At 34.6% G+C, this 21,200-nt stretch overlaps 2 protein-coding genes across 13 annotated transcripts in view; one reads left to right on the top strand and one right to left on the bottom strand.

Annotated features, from left to right (window-relative positions):
- LOC126822730 (disks large-associated protein 5) overlaps positions 1 to 12,070 on the top strand; it is a 106,593-nt gene extending 94,523 nt beyond the window's left edge. For all 12 annotated transcript variants that reach the window (XR_007680972.2, XR_007680969.2, XR_007680971.2 and 9 more), the window contains 5 exons: positions 59 to 164; positions 698 to 789; positions 1,157 to 1,303; positions 2,166 to 2,244; positions 2,798 to 12,070. Coding sequence is in view for 7 of the 12 variants with exons in the window: in XM_050551755.2 (XP_050407712.1) it covers positions 59 to 164; positions 698 to 789; positions 1,157 to 1,303; positions 2,166 to 2,244; positions 2,798 to 2,997 (624 nt within the window). In the remaining 5 variants the exon portion in view is untranslated. The remainder of the gene's footprint in view (positions 1 to 58; positions 165 to 697; positions 790 to 1,156; positions 1,304 to 2,165; positions 2,245 to 2,797) is intronic.
- Positions 12,071 to 13,045: 975 nt separating this feature from the next.
- On the bottom strand, positions 13,046 to 20,628 carry LOC126822733 (E3 ubiquitin-protein ligase UHRF1-like). The gene has a single exon (XM_050551776.2). It carries the CDS (start codon positions 20,273 to 20,275, stop codon positions 17,981 to 17,983), a length of 2,295 nt encoding a protein of 764 aa, XP_050407733.2. The 5' UTR covers positions 20,276 to 20,628; the 3' UTR covers positions 13,046 to 17,980.
- Positions 20,629 to 21,200: the final 572 nt, after the last annotated feature.

The following is a 21,200-nucleotide window of genomic DNA, read 5'->3' as shown; positions in this document are numbered from 1 at the left end:
TATATTATTGATATTTTGTAGGATGATTAGTATATATTCTATTATTGATATTTTGTAGGATGGCGATTATTTTCTATATTTAACTCAGTCAGAAGAAGATAGATTATTAGTATTATGTTCACAATCTGAAATAAACACATCAACACAATCTATACCCGAAGAAGGTACGATCATCATCTATTATTATACGTAACGGGGGCTGTGGTGGCTCAGTGAGTAAGATGTTAGCTCGCTAAGCTGCAGGTACCGTGTTTGACCCCTGTTCTGACCAAGAAAGTTCATCTGGATTTTTGGGCATGGTTCCCTCATATCAGTGACGTAGGATGGAGAGCCTAGCAAGGGACAACATATAGTCATTCGGATAGCCCCCCAAAAAACGAGGTCCCGTGTACAGATTGCTGTGCACATAAAAGAACCCTTGACAGTTGGAATTCATCATTAGAGTAGGCCATATCAATGCTGTCCAGGCAAAATTTCCCTCATAGCACACTGTATGTCGTATGCCTGTCTTCATTAGCCTAGTCGTAGCAGAACAGTAGGACGTTAAACCCCATTTCATCTCTTGTATACAGGGACTAGGGTAGTTAAGGTTGTGGAAAAATCTGGATTTTTTATTCATATGTCCCATTACCTGGCAATGTCTTTTTTAATATTTTATGTATTTTCCACGTAGTATAAATTTATTTTGTATTTATAGCATCAGGTAGAATACGAGCCGCCATTGGTAAAGCCCACCTTCTGATAAATAAACGATTTCAACAGTTCCGTGAATTATGTAAAGATCATCAGGTTTGTTACTAATATTAACTAGTTGATTGACACATGGCAGAGGTCGCCAGTAGGGTATCCCAGGGGCCGTAATGATCCCACATCGGCTTCAAGCTATTTTGTCAGACACTCAGTTTTATTTATCACAGATCAGCCCAGATATCTTTTTCAAAGAATTTGATATTGTCCCAATATATGAATAAATTCTGAGATCGTGTATTGCTGGTGATATCTCTGCCCTTCGCTTTGTTAATGAACTGTACATGTGACAATGATGTTAGTATTTTGAGCCTACATACAGGTATTAATACTAACTTCCCTTGTACAACAGGTATTAATACTAACTTCCCTAACAACGGTACCTTTTTAAATATAATTATTTTGACAGTACCCTGATCCTGAAGCTAAACCAACCAACTGGGAGGATTTACAAGGTTTCTGGGATATGGTCAAGATACAGATAGATCATGTAGACGATATGTTTACAGAAATAGAACTAATGAGAAATAATGGATGGAAGGAAATACCTTTACAGGTAAATTATATTAATACTAGTTTATAGTCGTATAAGAATACCTGTATAATCCACGTAGCCCTTTGCTTGTATTATATTACTGAAATCATTAATAGATCAATTTAAAAAGCAAAACATAATAAAAAGAAAAACAATTTCTTGTCAGTATTAGTCTAATTGCTTTAACTGGTGTTGTTTTCGATTCTCTGCAGGACGGAGGGCCTGACAAGGACAGCTGTCTAGTCCTTCGGATGAGACGAAAAACCGAGGTCCCGTGTATATATTGGAATGCATGTAAAAGATCCCCTGGCAGTTGAAATTCGATATAAGAGTAGGCGATAGTGCCGCTGCCCGGGCAAAATTTCCCTCATAGCACACTGTATATCATATGCTCGTCTTCATTAGCCCAGTTTAGGAGCAGAACAATAGGACGTTAAACCCCATTTCATTTCATTTCGATTCTCTGGTTGTATGTGACAAGGAGTGGGTCGCCTATTTGACCTTGTGGGTTTTCTCTCAATTATTGAAATACAATGAAACCCAATGTTAGTCCCGACATGATCTAGTTTGTGTCGAGTGCATGTTAAACCCCATTTACATGAGGTCCCATGTAAAAATTTGTACTTGAAAATGAGGAACAGAAGGTATGTTATCCTCCATTATATTGGCCAATACCTTAAAACTGGTGTCCAGATGTAATTCTTTTTGTGAGAAGATCAGATTCAAACACTTCACCTGTATTGGTAACCAATCCAAGGGAGATAACTAAAATGGAAAGGTCTTGAAACCATGGGAATAACTTTTAAAAAGGCCTGTATTCTCGCTTGATTTCCAATTTTGTAGAATTTTAATTACATGTTTTTTTCTGGGTTTTTTTTTTCAGCTTTCTCGTCGTAGTTCTGCTAGTTCTAGTCCAAAATCTGGAAGTTTGTCTCAAAATAGTACACCTGGTCACACTCCAGGTAAAATTCTTCTATTAATAAAATTATTATACAACGTACAATTTCACAAAATGTCTTCAGGTGGCTCTGTTCAATATACAAAATAGTAGAAACCACCATTTAAGAATGTATAAATATGAACCTTATACCTCATTTCATTTCAACCCATTTTAGCCATATTATATTGCACTGAAGATCATGGAAATTTGAAAAATGTTTTTTTTTAAAGATCACCTGCCCATATTATATTAGACTGGAGATCATTGTTAAATTTTGAACGTAACATCGATGAAGTGTCAAAAGGGAGTATCTAAGAATTTCTAAAGATTAAGAAATACAACTTTTTGCATTTCAAAATTTCCACAAATCAAGATACAACATTTGGACACCTGAAACCTAGAACAGTTCTAATTGGCGTAGAGATGCACAGCTTAGACAGAAATGTGCATATTAATTGGGAGAGTTTAAAAATGCAAAAATGTGTATTTGACTAATTTCCTGAGATATACCCTTTTGACACTTCACCAACGATAAATGTCTTACATTTATTGATATTTTCTGTTTCTATTTCCAGGTACCAAGAGAAAAACTCTCAAACCCAAAGAAACCCCCGAATCTTCTCCCGAAAGAAGCCAAAAAGCAAAACAGGCAGCAAAAGCTCGGGACGAAGCGCGTAAAAAACTTTTAGCCGAAAAACGCGCAGCAATGAAACAACAACAAAATGAACAGAAAGGAGTGGAAATTTATTTAACGGAAAGTGGAACCAAACAATGATAAAAACTATAAAATATTTATATAAACACAATACTCGTGATATTATTCTACTAGCTTGCTACGTCTTTTAAGGATTCGTTAATTGCACGCAAACCGTCGTAAAATCCTTGGTGATTAATCTTTATAAGGATTCGTCATTTGCACGCAAGCAGTCGTAAAATGCTTGGTGAATAAAACTATATAAGGTAACGGATAACGGCTTACGCTATTTATAACATTTCATTCATCCAATCGATCGTACGATAGCCAGATGAATCAAGAACTAAGTGAATGAGGTTCAGATTCTGAGCAGACGACATTTAAGATGTACTATCAACAGTGGGAATCGTTTCTATGGTTACATTATAATTAACGATAATTAGTCTGTTACGCTTACTTTCTGTCCGTCATCAATTGATCAACCAATCAAACGAACGGAATATCTTTTAATGATGTAATATCTTAAAGATATTGTTTCCGAATATCGTTAATTATATCATCGTTGCATTTTATGCTCAGAGTCATTATAATGATAATTATATTAATATCGTAAACAAAAGTCATATTTTAATTTATATGTTGATTATATATACATATGTGTAACTTTAACAGCATTTATTAACATCATCATCCAATTAAACAATTTATGTTTAATAAATGTGCAATTCTTGTCATCCCTATTCTTATTCTCCTTGCCCAAATTTCGTCACGTCTTTCGTAAAAAAACATTTACTTTCAAATCTTAATGACCATGTTCACAAACATAAAACTCTTGTGATCGCCACAACCATAAAACTCTTGTGATCGCCACAAACATAAAACTCTTGTGATCGCCACAAACATAAAACTCTTGTGATCGCCACAAACATAAAACTCTTGTGATCTTCACAAACATAAAACTCTTGTGATTGCCACAAACATAAAACTCTTGTGATCGCCACAAACATAAAACTCTTGTGATCGCCACAAACATAAAACTCTTGTGATCGCCACAACCATAAAACTCTTGTGATCGCCACAACCATAAAACTCTTGTGATCGCCACAAACATAAAACTCTTGTGATCGCAGAGGTGATGAAATTCTTTCTCTCTTTTAGAAAGTTAAGATGCTAAAATTCTATGGTTGAAATGTTTTTATGTTTTGTGAATAGGTGAATAAGATTTGTAGTAAATGTTTTTAATATTTATACAGTAAATATTCAGGTTATCATACCGAACAGCAAGGTTATTTAAAATACTTAAATCATTAAATATTATCAGGGGATTCGAACTTCCTTCTTTAATTAATATGGTTTATCAGTTAGGCCTGGTACCATGTACACGTTTTCGTTGGTGAAATAGTCGGTCTAATGTAAATGTAATGGGATCGTTTCCATGTAACTGGTGAAAACGCGTACATGGAAAACAGGCTTATCAGTCAGGCCTGGTACCATGTACACGTTTTTGCCAGCGAAATAGTCGGTCTAATGTACATGTAATGGGACTGTTTCCATGTGACTGGCAAAAACGCGTACATGGAAAACCGGCTTTACTCAGTTTGTTTATTCTTAACAACTTGTAATTTATTCGTATTATTACATTGGGATTTTACTGTAGCATTATGTTGGCAACGGTTTCAATTTTGTTAAAGTGAGGCCATTTGTGTCGCATCAGTTTTATAGTGGACGCCTTTATCTTACTATAACGCAGATCTGAACATCGGTGTTATAGTGAAGCCTGTTATCTTACAGATCTAAACATCCGTTTTATAGTGGAGGCGATTGTCTAACTATAACGCCGATCCGAACATCGATGTTATAGTAGAGACCGTTATCTCACTGTATCACAGATCTAAACATCAGTTTTATAGTGGAGGCCCTTGTCTAACTATAACGCAGATTCGAACATCGATGTTACAGTGACGTCTTACTGTATTAAATACAGTTTATAAAAACATTTGAATATAAATATGGTTACAATCACTCCGGTACTCCCATTGGTCCATTCTCTACCACAGCGCTGAAACTGATGAATACTGGATTGGTTACATTGGTTAATACTGAATCTGTTACCAAAATGCTGGTGTGTTAATAGGTTTAGTTATTAGCCAATCAAAAATCCTTTATTATTAACCAACAGTAATATTTAAATATTTATATACTTTTATTCACATAATAACTTGTGTAGTTTCTTCTTTAAATCTGAAATATCACGACTTTGATAAATTTGTATTAAAAATAATTTATATTCCTCTACATTTCTATCTCCAGATTAGTTATTTTCATACAATTTATCCATTTTTACCTGTCCTGTTAACAGATTTTTCAACTACCTGGAGCCTTCACCTCCATATTTTCTATGTCTAAAAGCGATTATTTACATACAATTTATCAATTTTTAGACATTCTTAAATTTTTTTTTTTAACTGGAGCCTTGGCCTGATCTATTTATTCTAAAAATAACCATAAAAATGTTCACCGGGGAGAAACGGTATAATGGGATGATAAGTAAAACGTGTAATATGATTGGTTGAAACCTGTCAGGTGTTTAAGAAGGGGAGGTAACTTGTATCTGACCTCTTGAACCCTGTTATAGAGTTTATAGTGTAGTACAAAATAACGTTCTAAAAACCCTCTTGGTTCCGTGGAAATACTGAGTCTACAGTAATGTAAGTAACCCTGAATAAGAAATGTCTGGTTGTCCAAGACTTGCTGACTAAGAAATGTCTCGGGATCCAAGTCTGAGAAATGTCTGGTTCTACAAGACTTGCACGAATGAAGAATGGTATTTTCACCAAGAGGGTTTAATTTAGAGGTTATGTTTTCAGTGAAATATTAGCTTAGAAGAATGTAGTCATTAATCATTATGAAATATTGTTTTGCTAAATTCTTCGTATATTTCTATAGGGTACGACTAATATAAAAGATATTTTTATACATTGGTGATAATTTTTACATAGATATTAATTTGTATGTATAATTTATGTATTATATAAGTAAATCTCCCCCCTCCCCCCTCTCCAATCCCTTGCCAGAAACATAAATATATCCATGTTATTATTGAAGTACAATGTTGAATCTTTTCATTAGTTTATTTGAAAATAAATTTTTGGAATTAAAATTTAATTTTGATGAATTCAATTTTCGAACAATAAATTAACTCAAAATTTTCATTCAGTTTGAAGAAATAAAAACTTTTGAAATGAATTAAAGTGGTTTTTTATCATTTTTTTTTTTTTTTTTTTTGGGCGGATTCTAAAAATATTCTGTGCTTATATTAATTAATTTTAATTATATCATATTTTTAACCAAAGAAAATTAATATTCAAAAACTACTATTATTATTTACAATCTGGTTAAAACACAGATCATATTTCGTTTTGTTTTTTATAGTTCCAAATTTCGTTTTACATGTCTTTACTACACTAGGATCTGAAATAGTTGTTATATATCCCGCATTCTGGATGATATGAGGAATTAGCCAATGAAATAGTCTGTTACGGGGAGTTTTTTGGTGTGAGGTGCACGGCACTGTGGGTAACCCACTAGAAACATCAATGTCTGATGTCATAGGGTCAAAGGCCGCTCGTATGACCCCTGATGCAACCTTCGAGTACAACTTGTCATATCTTCATGTAGTGTAGGTCATCGAAAGTATAAAAAAATGAAACGGAATATAGATGTGTATTTTAATGAGATTGTATTATTACTAGCAATATGGTTATTATGTTAATAAGAGATATATATAAACATATTGATAATATATATAATATTGTTATACACAAAATATAAGTAATAATTATTATATAAAACCTCCAACCTCATGGGTTTCTCCGTCTCCTGGTTTCCTCCCCTGCACGCAAGCGAATTATTGAAATAAAATTAAACTTTATTAGTCCTGATATGACCTAGTTTGTGTCGAGTGGACGTTAAACCCCATTTCCCTCTCTGTATATATAAAAGCCGTTGAAAATGTTGGACAGCTCAAATAAGCCTTGACGTATTTATCATGGTACGGTTAGGGGCCCCTTAGTTAAAATACGGAAAAGACATTCAACAATTACATCCGTAATATGAATGTATGAATAAAAAGAAAACTTTTTACATCTTATTTTTGGGAGGGTGTGAGGCGTGCAAGGGGCGGCAATTTACTCAAGTGCACCAGAGCCGCCATGTATCTTAATCCGACACTGCAAATGAGAAGTGGTGGTATAATAGTAAAGTCTTAGAAACTGACTCCAGTGTTCTTGGGTATCAATTACGGCTAGAGTTTAAACTGGTACAAAACCCTACATAATGATTATCTCCAAACACCCCTCTTTCACAGAATAGGCTCGCCCCTAAATTGGATGTTAATCACTGTTAATGGCAAGTTCATGTTATATTAAAGGGGTGTTTTGTATAAATAACAATATTTGTCCAGTAATTATTATTTATTAAACTTTATGCAGATGATTGATTATTGCTATAAAATTGTAAATATTCTTCAGTTTGTTGAATTTACCATGTTTTAATATTAAACATAACATTAATTTGATATATGATACACTATTCTCTCAGCACTTATAACACTGTAACCCAAGTATCATTTAATCTTGTGTATCTAGCACTAATTTCTTTCACATTCCTTTAATACCAAATCTTTGTTTAAAAACCCGTAAAAAGTATTTATAGGCACCAAAATCGTCTAATTTGTACATGTGTCTAGTTTAAAGCTGACTGATTAATTTTGATAATGGGTGTCCAATTTACAAGTATTTAATTCACAAATTTTTAAACATAAACGAATGTGAAAGAAATTAGTGCTAAATACACAAGATTAAATGATACCTGTGTTACAGTGTAATATACCACTCCAACTAAAATTATTTTTGTTTTTTTTGTAAATTTTGAGCTTTACTTTTTCGTGCGTAAGATAAAATTCAAACAGTCCTAATCCAGCCGTCAAAATATCAAGTTTAATGGCCGAATTTAGCAGTATTGAGTATTGAGTATCGATATGATTTGTCTCACCACATAAGAAAACATGAAATGGTCAGTCATTCCACAATCACTGACTTTATACACTTAAAACTTTATCACTAAATGATTTTAGTCTCGTTGATGGTAATAAAAAGTGGTTATGAAATGGCAATCATACCTGGCATCATCGTAAATAAAAAGCTTAATAAAACATAAACGTTACATTGGACCAAAATAGATCTGAAATGATAGAAGACACAAACAATATCGTCATGACGTCCATAAAACATTGCTTGTATTTGTTTTTGTTGGAACAAAATAGATCTGTCTGCAATGATAGCAAACACAAACAATATCGTCATGACACCCAGAAAACATTGCTCATATTTGGTTTGGTTGACCAGGGTTAAAATCGAGAAATACGAATCCAAGATCAAAAAAAAAATTTAACGGTCAAGGATTAATTTAAATATTGAGTGGTATAGACGATCCAGAGGGGTTCCGAAACCGTCTTTCTACTCGCCATCTGCCTTTCGGAATTCTTTCTTTCTACTTAATACATTTTCATCGTGTTTTATGATAAGTTGCGAGTCTCCCTCCACGTACTTTAACAATTCTTGCCTGAAAATTTACGAGGCTCCATTTTTATGAAATCTTTTATAGCGTTGTGAATATCAATCAACCTCAGGTAGCGAACTAGACTAAACTGGTGCTGTTAACAGGAATTCCTCGCATGTTTGTGATTGGTTGAAACCAGAAATTCCTCGCATATTTTGAAATATTTAAGTTATCGTATGTATTAGTCGATCTTCTATAAAAAATAAAACTTCTGAAACAAGCGAAAAATACATGGCCGTGTCAAAAATACTTTTGGTGCAAACATTATTTCTGGTTTGTGATTTGTTGAATAACAGAGAATTAAAGTTAACCCTAAGAATATTCTATACATGGCTAGTAATTTGTTGCCATATCTGAAGTATTATCATAGAATGTAGGCTAACGCATTTGAAAACTTTCGAAACAAGAAAGAACAGAAAATTATTGATACTGTATTATGTTTCAATTTGAGCGCTTACAAGAAATGATTAAAAGTTTAGAAAACAAAATTAGTTTCGGGGAAAAAGCACAGAGATAACTGTAAAAATATGTAAAATTTCTACATCTTCGTTTGTACTATGAATTATAAAATGAACATGTTGAGTATTTAAAATTTCTATGTTAAATGTGACCTGTTGTGGCAAAATGTGTCGGAACTCGCAAATCTTTTAACAGTGTAAACAATGATATTATAATAGGCCAAAACTTTATATTTGACAAATAAAATACACTAATATTTCTTAAAAGCCTATTTAGCCATTTTGTTCATATCCAGTGACTTCCGACTCATTTTCCTGTCATGGATCACAAATTATTAAACAATATGACAGCATTAATTAATAGAGAGAGTAATTATTTTAAGAATTAATCCGATTTTAGTAATAGTCTTCCACGAAACTATCTTAGCATTACACTTTTTATTCAGATCTGGACCTCGTTTCAGAATCGTACGACTCGTGTGTTTGTTTGCATCCCTTTAATTCACTGGCTTGCATGTACACTTCGTGAAACAAGACCCAGATATTACTTTATTATCTCTCTTTAATTCACTGGCTTGTGTGTACACTTCGTGAAATAAGATCCAAATGTTTGCGTTTTTACCTCCCCTTGATCCACTATCTTGCGTGTACACTTCGTTAAACAAGACCTAGTTACCTCCCTTGAATCCCCTGTCTCAGTAGAAGGTTTATCTCTCATACGAGTTATATAACGAATCTAGTTCCAATAATAATTGTATGGATAATTAATCACTATGCATATTTTATAGGTCAGAGGTCAACGTTGTGACCTTCGCATCGTTTTACAAAAATATAACCAAATATTTTATATATAACATCAAATTATCATCCTTCATCAAAAATTTTAACGAAGAACGGGAAATATTTTTGAAAGAGTGTACGTGTGCCTTTGATAAAAAAAATTCAGCCTTTTCATTCAGCATGAAATCTACGGAGAATTCGTCTTTCTATTTTCTAAATATTTAGATTAAATAACATATCCCTATTCATAAAATCTGAACATTTTCATCTTTTAGCATATTCTTGTTCGATAGATAATTGATAGATAATTAACGACAGTACCGTAGCCAGAGAATGATGCTGAGTTGGGTCTGGTATATCAGCATTCAACCTCCCACTAACAACATAAAATTCTGGAAATGAGGGATTCAATTAGGGGAACGAGTTGTTCTTCATTCGGCGAGGGATTCAATTAGTGGAAAGATCTCCCCCTTTTGATTCGGCCCGCCAAGAATATTACAAAACGTAACTGTTTTTATTGAGAAACCACCTCACCTCATTCTCGCAGAGAAAACTGAGATCGATGCTGTCTCCAAAATAATAATTTGATTTATTCGTTTGATAATATACCCAAAATCCATCTGCACTTAGACATTGGTCGGTGGGGCTAAATGCGATTGTTCCAATAACCCCCTTCTTAGCATAATTCTCGCTACGGTACTGACAATTAGTTTTAAAGATATACATGTTTTTTTAGTCTGTATTTTCCTTAAACAGTTTTCCTCTTTTTAGGAAACCTCGGCACTCACAATTTTCATTGCGTGGTACATCATTAAAATGTTTGTTGCGTGTCTCCCATAGTTTAACGTCATGGTTTTTAATGTGAGATATGAAGAATCGTGAATTTGTGTAAATAAATTTGATAGTCACTTGTAAATTACTACTGGAATCAAAAATTGTAAATTAATCAACCCATATTTTTTTGGTTGTTTTTTTTTTTTTTTTTTTTAGAGAAATTGTAGATATATGGATATTTTTTTTCCCTTTCTTCTATTTCTGGGCCCTTATTCACGAAAACTTAAACTAAGTTACAACCAAAATTTTAAGAAATACTGCAACTTCATTGGATATATGCAAATTGATTTTTACTGGTCAGCCAATCGTTTTTGCAGTATTTCTTAAAATTTCGATTGTACCTTAGTTTAAGTTTTCGTGAATAAGGGCCCCGTTTGTGTACAAATAGGTTATGGTTGTTGTTTTCTATAAAAAGTGCTTTCAATCTGCTCGGATTATATGTACACACATAGATTTATTTATATTTGTCGTTAAAAACTGCCTAATTAATTATTTAATTGATTGATTGATATTAATTGGCTTGGAACTAGGTGGTTGATGATAATTTGTCATTTTTTACTGCAAAGGCATCTTTATTAATCAAGAAAGGATGGGTTATATTTTGTATCTTCACTGAGTCAGAACGGCCGATGTGCGTCTTGTAATCGTCGTCAAACCTAGATATAGTGAAGATGTATTTTATCATGTACTTTCACCACAGCGTTATTTTATGAAAACTTCAAACGAAAGTAATAAAGAGGATTCACGTTTTTTATTGGTTCAGTTTTAAAATCTTTGAACTCTTTGTTAATGGAAAAACGGCTTTCTCGTTTTGCTTTTATTGTAAGTTTTCGTAAATAAAGCCGGTGTTTTAAATATTTTGTTAAATAAATGTACAGCATTGTGTTAATATTGGATTTTAACAGAATTTTATCAACTCATTTGCTTATGATGTAAATTAATTAAATATTTTACAGAAACGTCTATAAAGTATGGAGGAACTGTCAAACTCTCGAAAACTACACTATTGCGAAATTTGAAACACTAAAAAAAATATCAAGCCAAAATTCCCTTTCATTGGATACAAAGATATGATAAATAAACAATTTGACAACCTTGACTTTCTTTACAAACAAGATATTTATACAGAATATGTACAAAACAAACCAGAGTCACTAAAATCTTGAATGACAGACAGTGCTCACCCCATTGTTGAATTCTGGCTATGTCATTCGAAATATGTGACTAAAAGTAGGCTCATTTTAACAGTAGGTTATTTGACGTAAAAAGATATCTATTTTTGTGGATGATATTTAATTAAGTTAAATGTAAATAATTCTGTAGTTTTATAAAAACTTGGATTAACCGTGTCTACGGTTTTTACATGAAATAAACAGCAAATTTTCTGTCAATTTCAGAATCTCGCTTTCAATATTGTGCAGTTGTAAGTCATGCATGTGTAAATAAAATGAAGTAAAATTTTATTATGGTGTTTGTTATTTATTATAATTTGAAGAAATCTCTTGCCTAGATACAAGAGAGAGAGAGAGAGTTTAACCTCCACTGACACAAAGTAGGTCGTGTCATTTGACTACTAACACATGGGTCAATTTTATTTCAATAATTCGCTTGCGCATAGGGGTCTTTAGCAGTGGGAGGAAACCTGTGGACCCAGAGAAAATCCATGAAGTTGGCCAGGCAACCCTACTCCTTGTCATGTACAACCGGGGAATCGAAACCATGCCGGTTGACTTGATGACAGACCCTATGATACAGCACCCAAGCACTAACCATTCGGACATCCCCCCGCCCACTGAATTAAATGTAAATGAATGAAATGGATTTAATGCTTAATTTATCTGTACCTACTAATGAAAATGGGCAGGCAGTTTGCTATAGCACAAGTTTTGCCCGTGCAGCCATTGAGTTCCAACTGTGAAGGATTCCGTTACGTGCAAGCCCAAGTGTAAATGACCTAGTCATTGTTCCTTGCCAGGCCTAGGGAGTTTTCTCAGCCACCAATGGGATTGAACCCCAGACCTGGTTATTGAGTCAGTTCCCAAGTCACTGAGCCACAATGGCTCTCGTACAGAAATGGAATGGAATGGGGGTTTAAAAGTCATCAATAAAATTGGGAAATACTTCAAACCACGTTTATAGCAGCAAGACATTTTGAGAGAGAAATGGGGTTAGACATCCACTCCACACAAACTAAACAATTTCAGGTCTAACATTGTACAATTATATTTTAATAATTTGCTTTTGTGTTGAGTTCTTTAGCAGTGAGTTGGAACTGGAGAACCGAAGAAAACCCATAAAGCCAGGCAGGTGGACACCACTCCTTGACCACCACCCCCTATGACCCCATGTGAAAAACATGTGTTAGATCAACGAGTCACCCACCCCCCCTCCAAGATAATCTCGACTTGAATTAATAAAATATATCAAGACAAGACATGAACTCTATAAGATAAATTTATTCATTTAGAAACAAACCAATATAACAGTGAAGCCGTTTCAATAAATCACACTATCCTATCAAGTTATTTACCTAACTAGCATCTACACCCAGTTTAAAGGACAATATTGGTGTCAGTCATTATCACATATGTGATAGAACTGGTTAAACATGTTCCAAATATAATTTTAACACACAGATCATCGCTATGATAGATGCCTTATGAAGATTTCAAGAAAGGGAAATGATAAACAAACGCAAAACACAAATTATCCTTCTATATAACTGACTGAAGTCACAAGTGATAACAGATACACAGGCGAATTTCTGCTCACTAATAATTCCTTCGAAGACCAAAGTCACTAGATAAGGGGGAACGAGAAAAATGGAAATAGTCCGTACATTTCCTTGTTTTTATTCATTCTATACTTAAAAACATGGTAATGCATGGACTTCTTTTTTTTTTCTCCATCACTTCCCTTTCTTGAAATCTTCAATACGCATCTATCATAGCAATCTCTTTGTTAAAATTAACTAGTTCTATCACATGCGTAATGACTGACACCAATATTGTCCTTTAAAACACTTCAGCTCAATTAGAAGCAGAATTTTTGTGTCCCAAAAGTTGTAACAAGCGTGGCAGACATATAAACACAATTTAATAGTCCTCTGCTTCTTTTAAATTTTGATAGGCGGGGAATAAAAAATAAAAAAGTACCAGTACATGCTTTGATATGGTTCCAAGTAATGACGAACACAGCAGGTCTAAAACTTTTTCTATGGATGACAGACTTCCAGGATTAAAAACGGTGCCATGCAAAATTACGCCAATAATTTGCAAGAGATGGACAGAGAACAAATATATAACCCAGGAAGTTACGGTCTGAAACATGCAAGTATCAAAAGGAATCCATGACAAACTGTGTCATTACGAGACTAACATACGATTGTATCAGCAAGTTGACGTAAACAAAGACTAGTGAATGAGTTATATTTTGGGTAAAATAATTAATGATATATTTTATTTATTGATATACACTTATAATAAACCATTGACTTAATATATGATATCTATCCCTGAATAAAGCATTAACAGTATGATAATAAAATAACAAGATTATATAATCTCAAACTGTCATGTCATATCAACACTTGAAATTCATCAATCGATGCACAATTGTCCAAGGAATGGGCATACCAAGTTTCATTTCGATCCTACTTGAATTGGCAGAGCATTAGGCTTTTTTTTTTTTGAAGGGTGTCGATCCCAAGATCAAAATGAGTAGCTTTTGTTCCTGTTCTCAGCACTCATGGGTTCGTGCATTAAAATACAAATCCCTCCGGGTATCGTGTAGTTCTGTTGTATTAGTGGGAGAGAGAGAGAGAGATGAGGTATAAGTCCACTTGACACAAACTCGGCCATTTATTTCAATAATTTGCTTGCACATAGGGGTCTTTAGCAGTGGGAGGTAACCCACTAGGTTGAATAGGCTACCCTACTCCTTGTCACGTACAACCAGGGAATCGAAACCCCGCCAGTTGACTCAATGACAGACCTTATGATACAACACGCATTCTGGTTTACAACTTTATTTTAAGGTAATTATTTTGTTTGTTACATGTAATTACTTTGGGAAAGTAAAAATATTTAAGCCTGACACTCATTATCTAATCTAAACAGACCGTTTTATCCTAACCATTACACTCCCATTAAAACAGCACAATTACACCACACCCAAGTTAGATTTCACATTAGTCAAACATTTTTATCAAAGAATGTGAAGAGTCCTGGGGAAGAACGATCTAAGTCACATTTTTGTCTTTTCGCATAAAAGGCAAAACAGACTTTTGGATGAGAATGCTTGACGCGAACAGAACAACAACTTCAAAATGATGTTTAATACCAATCATAATTACCAGTACAACAACTAACTTCCACTTTTCAGCCAAATTAAGGTGAAATAAAGAGTACGATGGACGCATTTGTCCGGGAGGCCATTTCAGAAGGGCCTTGGTTCGATGTGACTCCGATCATTTTTACCTGAAATCTAATGTTCCACAGAAAGCTTATACAATTTGCTACCAGATGGCACTATTAACTGGGGTTCGTTGAAAAAGTGACTTAGATCATTCTTCCCCGGGGCCTTTCATATGACTATATCAACACCTAACTTTACAGTATTTAGTGTGTTTTAGGGTAACATCCAATTTAAAATGACTGACAATGCCATTCCGTCAAGTATGACAGACAGTGCCATTCCGTCAAGCATGACCGACAATGCCATTCCGTCAAGCATGACTGACAATGCCATTCCGTCAAGCATGACCAACAATGCCATTCCGTCAAGCATGACCGACAATGCCATTCTGTCAAGCATGAATGGCAATGCCATTCCATCAAGCATGACATACATGTACATTAAATATAGTAGATGTATAATGAATAATTAAAAATATGAAAATGAGCACTTTTATTGGATTATTAATTGATATATAATACACCATTTTATTTTTATACCACATGCACCATAGTAACAGGGTTTAATTATTCTTCTAGACAAATGCTTAAACAAGTAAATTTATTTTCACAGAACTAAAATAAATACAAATTATCATATTGGAGTGTAGCCTTTTTCCCCTATTCACATTATGATTCAAGATTTACAGTAATGCGAAGAATATAACAGGGAGAGATGGGGGTTTAATGTCCACTCAATACAAACTAGGTCAGTTTGGAACTAACATATGGTTCAATTTTATTTCAATAATTCACTTGTGCATAGGGGTCTTTAGCAGTGAGAGGAAACTGGAGGACCCAGAGAAAACCCACGAGGTTGGATAGGTGACCCTACTCCTTGTCACGTACAACCATGGAATAGTAATATAACAGAATAACACAATTATATAGAATACAAGCTACTTAAAGTTTATTTCTGGTAATGTTTCAACAAGGGTTCTCGGACTTCTCTCGTCTTTCATCATTTTTTGATTGATAAATATGAGATAACCCTCATCGAAATGTCGCCAGAAACAATCTTTTAAAGATACATTATGGGAGATTCGGTAACGAGTTGGAAGTTCTCACTATAATAGTTAAAAACTAGATAATGTAAAGGTAATTTGCTGAAAATTTCATTCAAATTGATCCACTATGAACCGAGAACTAAGCAACTGAAATTTCCCCCTAGCCTTGGTCATCATTACTAAAGTCAGTCCAATAAACAGCATAGTCTCAATTATCCATTTAATCATTATATCAAGAAGGAAAGTTTTGCAGTAAATCGGCTCACAATCCACTAAAGATTGCAGGCTAGTGCTGCCATCGAGAGTTGATTATGGCCTGGATAGGTTAATTAATGTCTAATTAATAATTTAGATAACATTTCAGGCCTAACGAAAGACCTGCAATAGACAGATTTAGCTCTTGCATAATGTATGTTTAAGTTGTATGTTTAAGTAACTTGCATTTCATATAATTGTGTCGTATGTTCTCATTCAGTTACTAAATGTTGCTGAAAACAACAAAACATAACAGTAACTTTTTTTCACAGAATTATGTCCTGGTATTGTCAGTTACATGTATCATTGAATGAATTTAATAAGGAGTCGGTCAGGTAATATAAAGGTAAATTAACAACTATGGTTTATAAAACTAATTATATAATATAAAGTTTCTACATGACTATCAATTATAAATTTATACACACATGTGGATATATATACAGTTAATTCTATTAAAACAATGAATAACAACAAATAATAACTTTGTTTACAATGGAAATTAAAATCTAAATCAATTATACATTTTTCATCATATTCTACAGCACATATATCAATTTATAGCATGCATACAGGTAACATCTATACCAATACAAGCCTGGAAATACAGCACCAGTCACAGACAGTGTCAGACACAAATTCAGGGGTTGTATCACACACAAGGCCTTTGTCTTTATACATGTCTGGTAATAAGTTATTTCCAGTTTAATGGTGACTGTCATTTTGTATGGTTATTTCCAGACCTGTTAGTTTTAGATATGTGGAAATACCATGAGTACTGATTTAATTTAAAAATAAATGCACAACTGACCATGATAAGATAAAAATATTGAAAAAACTAAGAAATAAATGCCTGATGAATTTAATGTGACCAGAAAGAGGATGATATTCAATTGTTAATAATATAATTTTTTTCGTTAAAGAATAAAACTGTGTATTGAAATATTTTATTAAGTATCTGGTCATCATTTCTGAAGTCTAAAAGTTGGTTGAATTTCGTTCAGTTTACAAATTATGTGTACATCATGGGATTGACAATTTGTCAACATTTGGTTTAAAGACGATACATGTATAAACGAGATATGGTCTACCCAAGCCACTACAGTAACTGTCGTTGCTAAAATCTTTTCATGGTTTCTTTTCAATTCAACTGTATTGAAGCCAGGAGATTATTTACCATTGACATTTTGATTTTCTATTCTTAATTAAATGTGAAAATAACTCAGACTACTATGTTATTCATTTATGTTACAGAACAAAAGTCCATAATGAAATAATTGTGAATTAGTTTCTCATTTTTCAGAATGTGAATTGATGTTTGTACATGTTTTGAATCATCTATACGACAACTGTCAATCAAATAACGACCCCAAAAAGACTTGTAACGATCTGCAAGCTGCAGCTGTGATAGTTAAGCAAAGATACTGTATCAGCTAAATGATTCAAAATTAAAAGACTGCAGCAGTGACAGCTATATTGTAAGTGGAGATATGAGATGGCCTGTAAGCTGCGGCAGTGATAGCTAAGTGGAGATTTCAGCTTATTGAGTTGAATTAAAACATCTTGTAATGGTTTGCAAGCTGCGGCACAATAGTGATATTCAAGTGGAGATGTCAGCTTATTGAATTGAAATAAAACGTCATAAAATCTATTCACATCAACGCCCAGCCTCGTAACCTGGATACAGGGAGCAGAGCACTTTCGACAACGGGGCATTCACCTCCATCGGATATTTCTCCCCTAGATCGTGACGACATGCGGGACAAGAATACACTTGAGCTTTGAATGATCTGGATAAACAAGACTTACAGACATTATGAGAACAGTCCAGACTTACAGGTTTAAAAACAATTTCTTGGCAACAAATACATGTAAACAGATCTTCAACACTTTGTAGAAATTTAGCCTTTCCCTCTTCACTTGAAATTAAAGCCTCGTCCCAAATTTTCTTATTTTTATCGTCTTCCTTCACCAATTTTTGAAGATCTGCCGGCAGTGTGTAAGCCGAGATTTTTGTCTTTTTAGGGGTGCTAGTAGGTGACTCCACGGACTGCTTTCGTTTCTTTCCCTTTCCCTGGTTTTCTTCCTTATCTTTCTCTTTTTCTTTCAGCGTTTCGAGGTAACCATCTGGATATTTCATTTCCAGGCCCAAACTCTTAATTTTCTTTTTACCAGCTGAGGTCCACGGAGCTGGGTTTTGGTCATCCCTTCTTAACAAGTAACGCCAAACTATGAATCCTGATTTACCCGTTTCTGGCCAATATTTGACGATTTTGTAAATTCCATCATAGCGATTGCCTTCTTCTGGAGCGTATTTGGAATGTTTTCTGCCTTTACAATTTCTGACGACCCGAACTGGCTTACCTCCCTTCCAGTCTTTAGCTTCAGCGCCATCTTTCACGTTTATCGACGCGTTACAATTTTTAGCGAGGGCTTTATTCATTCGTGTCAATAACTGATCACATGACTGTTCTGCTGTTCTTTTATTCCCGGATAAATCTCGTCCTCCACTTCCTGTGTACGTAAATTCATCACCTCCGTCATGGTCATCTTCGTAGCCGCCGGATAAAACGATAGAATATGAGCCTTCGTCTTCCCGACCGTGAATCCCTGCAACGTGAGGTCTGTGGACGCCTGCTTCACTGACTTGTACGCGAAACTTCCACATCATACCTACTTCAATTCCAGGTATGGGACCAAAGTGGTTCGGCGGCACGATAGTACATTGTGACGTTCTACCTACGCATGCCATGCCTTTTCCCCAATCACGACTCGACTTAGAAGTAGCAGACGCCATCTTAGACTTCTTTTTACTCTGCTTCAGTTTTTCTCCAGCTCTCACGACTTCAGTTTCGTCATTTTTACAGTTTGCGCAATACCATTCATCTTCTTCCGGGACTTTGGTCAATGGGGGATTCATACAGAATAAATGATAAGCTTTGTTGCATTCGTCACACAGTATCTGTTTCTCCGGCTCTTGCTTTCCTCCGCACACGCTGCAAGCACATTCTTTACACTTCACCCTAGGATTATCACGACATTTCTCGCATTCTATCTTGTTTTTCCGCATCGTGGGAGTTGACGTAGCATCGTTTAAATCTATATCTTTTTCGTTTATCTGACTTCCAGCGGATTCAATGCTGAACACTTCGTTAGGGAAAACTAATTTGCAGTCTTCAAGAGGTGTAAGATCGACTCCTGCGTATACAGTAGCTAAAAGTTCTTTCGATTTGTTTTCTTTTTTACCAGTTATAAGGCAATCGTACCAGAATCCTCTTTCTGTGGGATCTTCACAGTTGTAGTTAGCCATCACATTCTGACCAATTTCAATATTTGGAAACTTGATGACATTTTTACAACGAGGTCTGACATTTTTAAGCTTTAATTGTTCAACCTCTTCATAGCCCTCGTACTGAACATGATACAGAAAACCGTCCGATTCATCCCTTTTATTCGTATCGGTGATGTCATCGGACTCGGCCTTTGTAGCGCTTTCGGAATTATCTTTAGTAACTTTTGTAATTTTAGCTTCAAACCAGGCTCCATTTGACAGATCTCTGGCGTCAACTATATCCCCAACTTTATAAATATTTCCCTCGATATCGCCAACTTCTTCATCCTCGATATCAGAGTTGGCCTTTTCGGGCGTCTCCGGTTTTTGGTTTTCTTTATCGGATGATTCTAATTCGTCTCCATCGGCGACATTATTGTTGGTTTCGATTATTGGTTTTCGAACCATAATCTGTACCAAATCATTGAGGCCAACATCATAATCAAACAGTGAATGACCATCGACCAGAATTTTTCCGCGAAAAAAAAGTTTTTGCGAATCAGTTTCAGCTTCAAATGGTTCGATCAATTTCTTTCGTAGATCTTCTATTTTCGTCAGCTTAGACAAATCGTCAACCCTGACTGTCTTTTTCCCATCGATGCTCCGTACTTGAATCCACATTTTAAAAGCTGTCAAGCTTTTGAGATTCTTACAAAAGTCAAGAGAAGCTTTTTGTAAACAATCGCTTCACATGGAGGTACATAAAGTGGCGGGAAACACGGTCACGTGACAGGAAATAATAAATCTCAAGTGGATTAGTTCAAAAGGTTGACGCGATTCGGATATCATGCTTTATCTGAAAATTATTTTCTGACTCTGACAGGCCACAAAATGTATATTTCTGAATCCAGTCTATATGGTTCTGTTTTTAATAGTGATAGGTGTATAAAAAATACAGAAGTCATTACATTGTTTTAATTCAAATAGGGTTTGATATTGATTCACGTCCTTTATTAATATAAAGTTAGATTTGATTACCCAGGCGCCACAGCGAGCACGCTGCAGACAATTCGCCCAACGAACGCAATCGCCCCCCCTCCCCCGTTTGTCGGATCTGAAAACGAAGCTGATTAAAGCGTGCAATTACATTGCGCACAATTAAATTCAATGATAGGAGGAATACAATACCAATGATGTTTTTTTTTTGTTTTTTTTGCACACTGATAATCGGTCGAAATTGTTAAATATAAAACAAATAACTAAAGAAAAGTCTTGAAATGATTCCACTATTTGGTGAGACAATAAAATTATAATCAATTTTTGATTATTATTCGATATTGAAAGAATTAAACGTACTAATTATCATTGCGAGGGATGGGCAATTTCAAGTAAGCGCCGACGGAAATTCCAGTGGGGACAAATTTAATCTGATCAACGGCCGAAGGAAAATTAAAAGCGACAAATCAATGTGCTAATCTAGAAAAGAAAAATTGGATGATTATTAACTAGGCGAGTTGTCTCGTTTTTCGTGATACCAAACAGTTAAGTGGAAACAACTCCAGTTAACAAATTTTGGTGCCGGTATTAGATTTCATTCCACTATATC

Source organism: Patella vulgata, chromosome 5 (genome assembly GCF_932274485.2).
Source record: "Patella vulgata chromosome 5, xgPatVulg1.2, whole genome shotgun sequence".
NCBI classification, from domain to species: domain Eukaryota; kingdom Metazoa; phylum Mollusca; class Gastropoda; family Patellidae; genus Patella; species Patella vulgata.
The sequence above is the reverse complement of the archived record's forward strand: the minus strand, read 5'-3'. Positions and strand labels throughout refer to the sequence as shown.

Coding starts and splice junctions, on each gene's coding strand:
- LOC126822733 (XM_050551776.2), bottom strand. CDS start 20,275: ATGTGGATTCAAGTACGGAGCATCGATGGGAAAAAGACAGTCAGGGTT.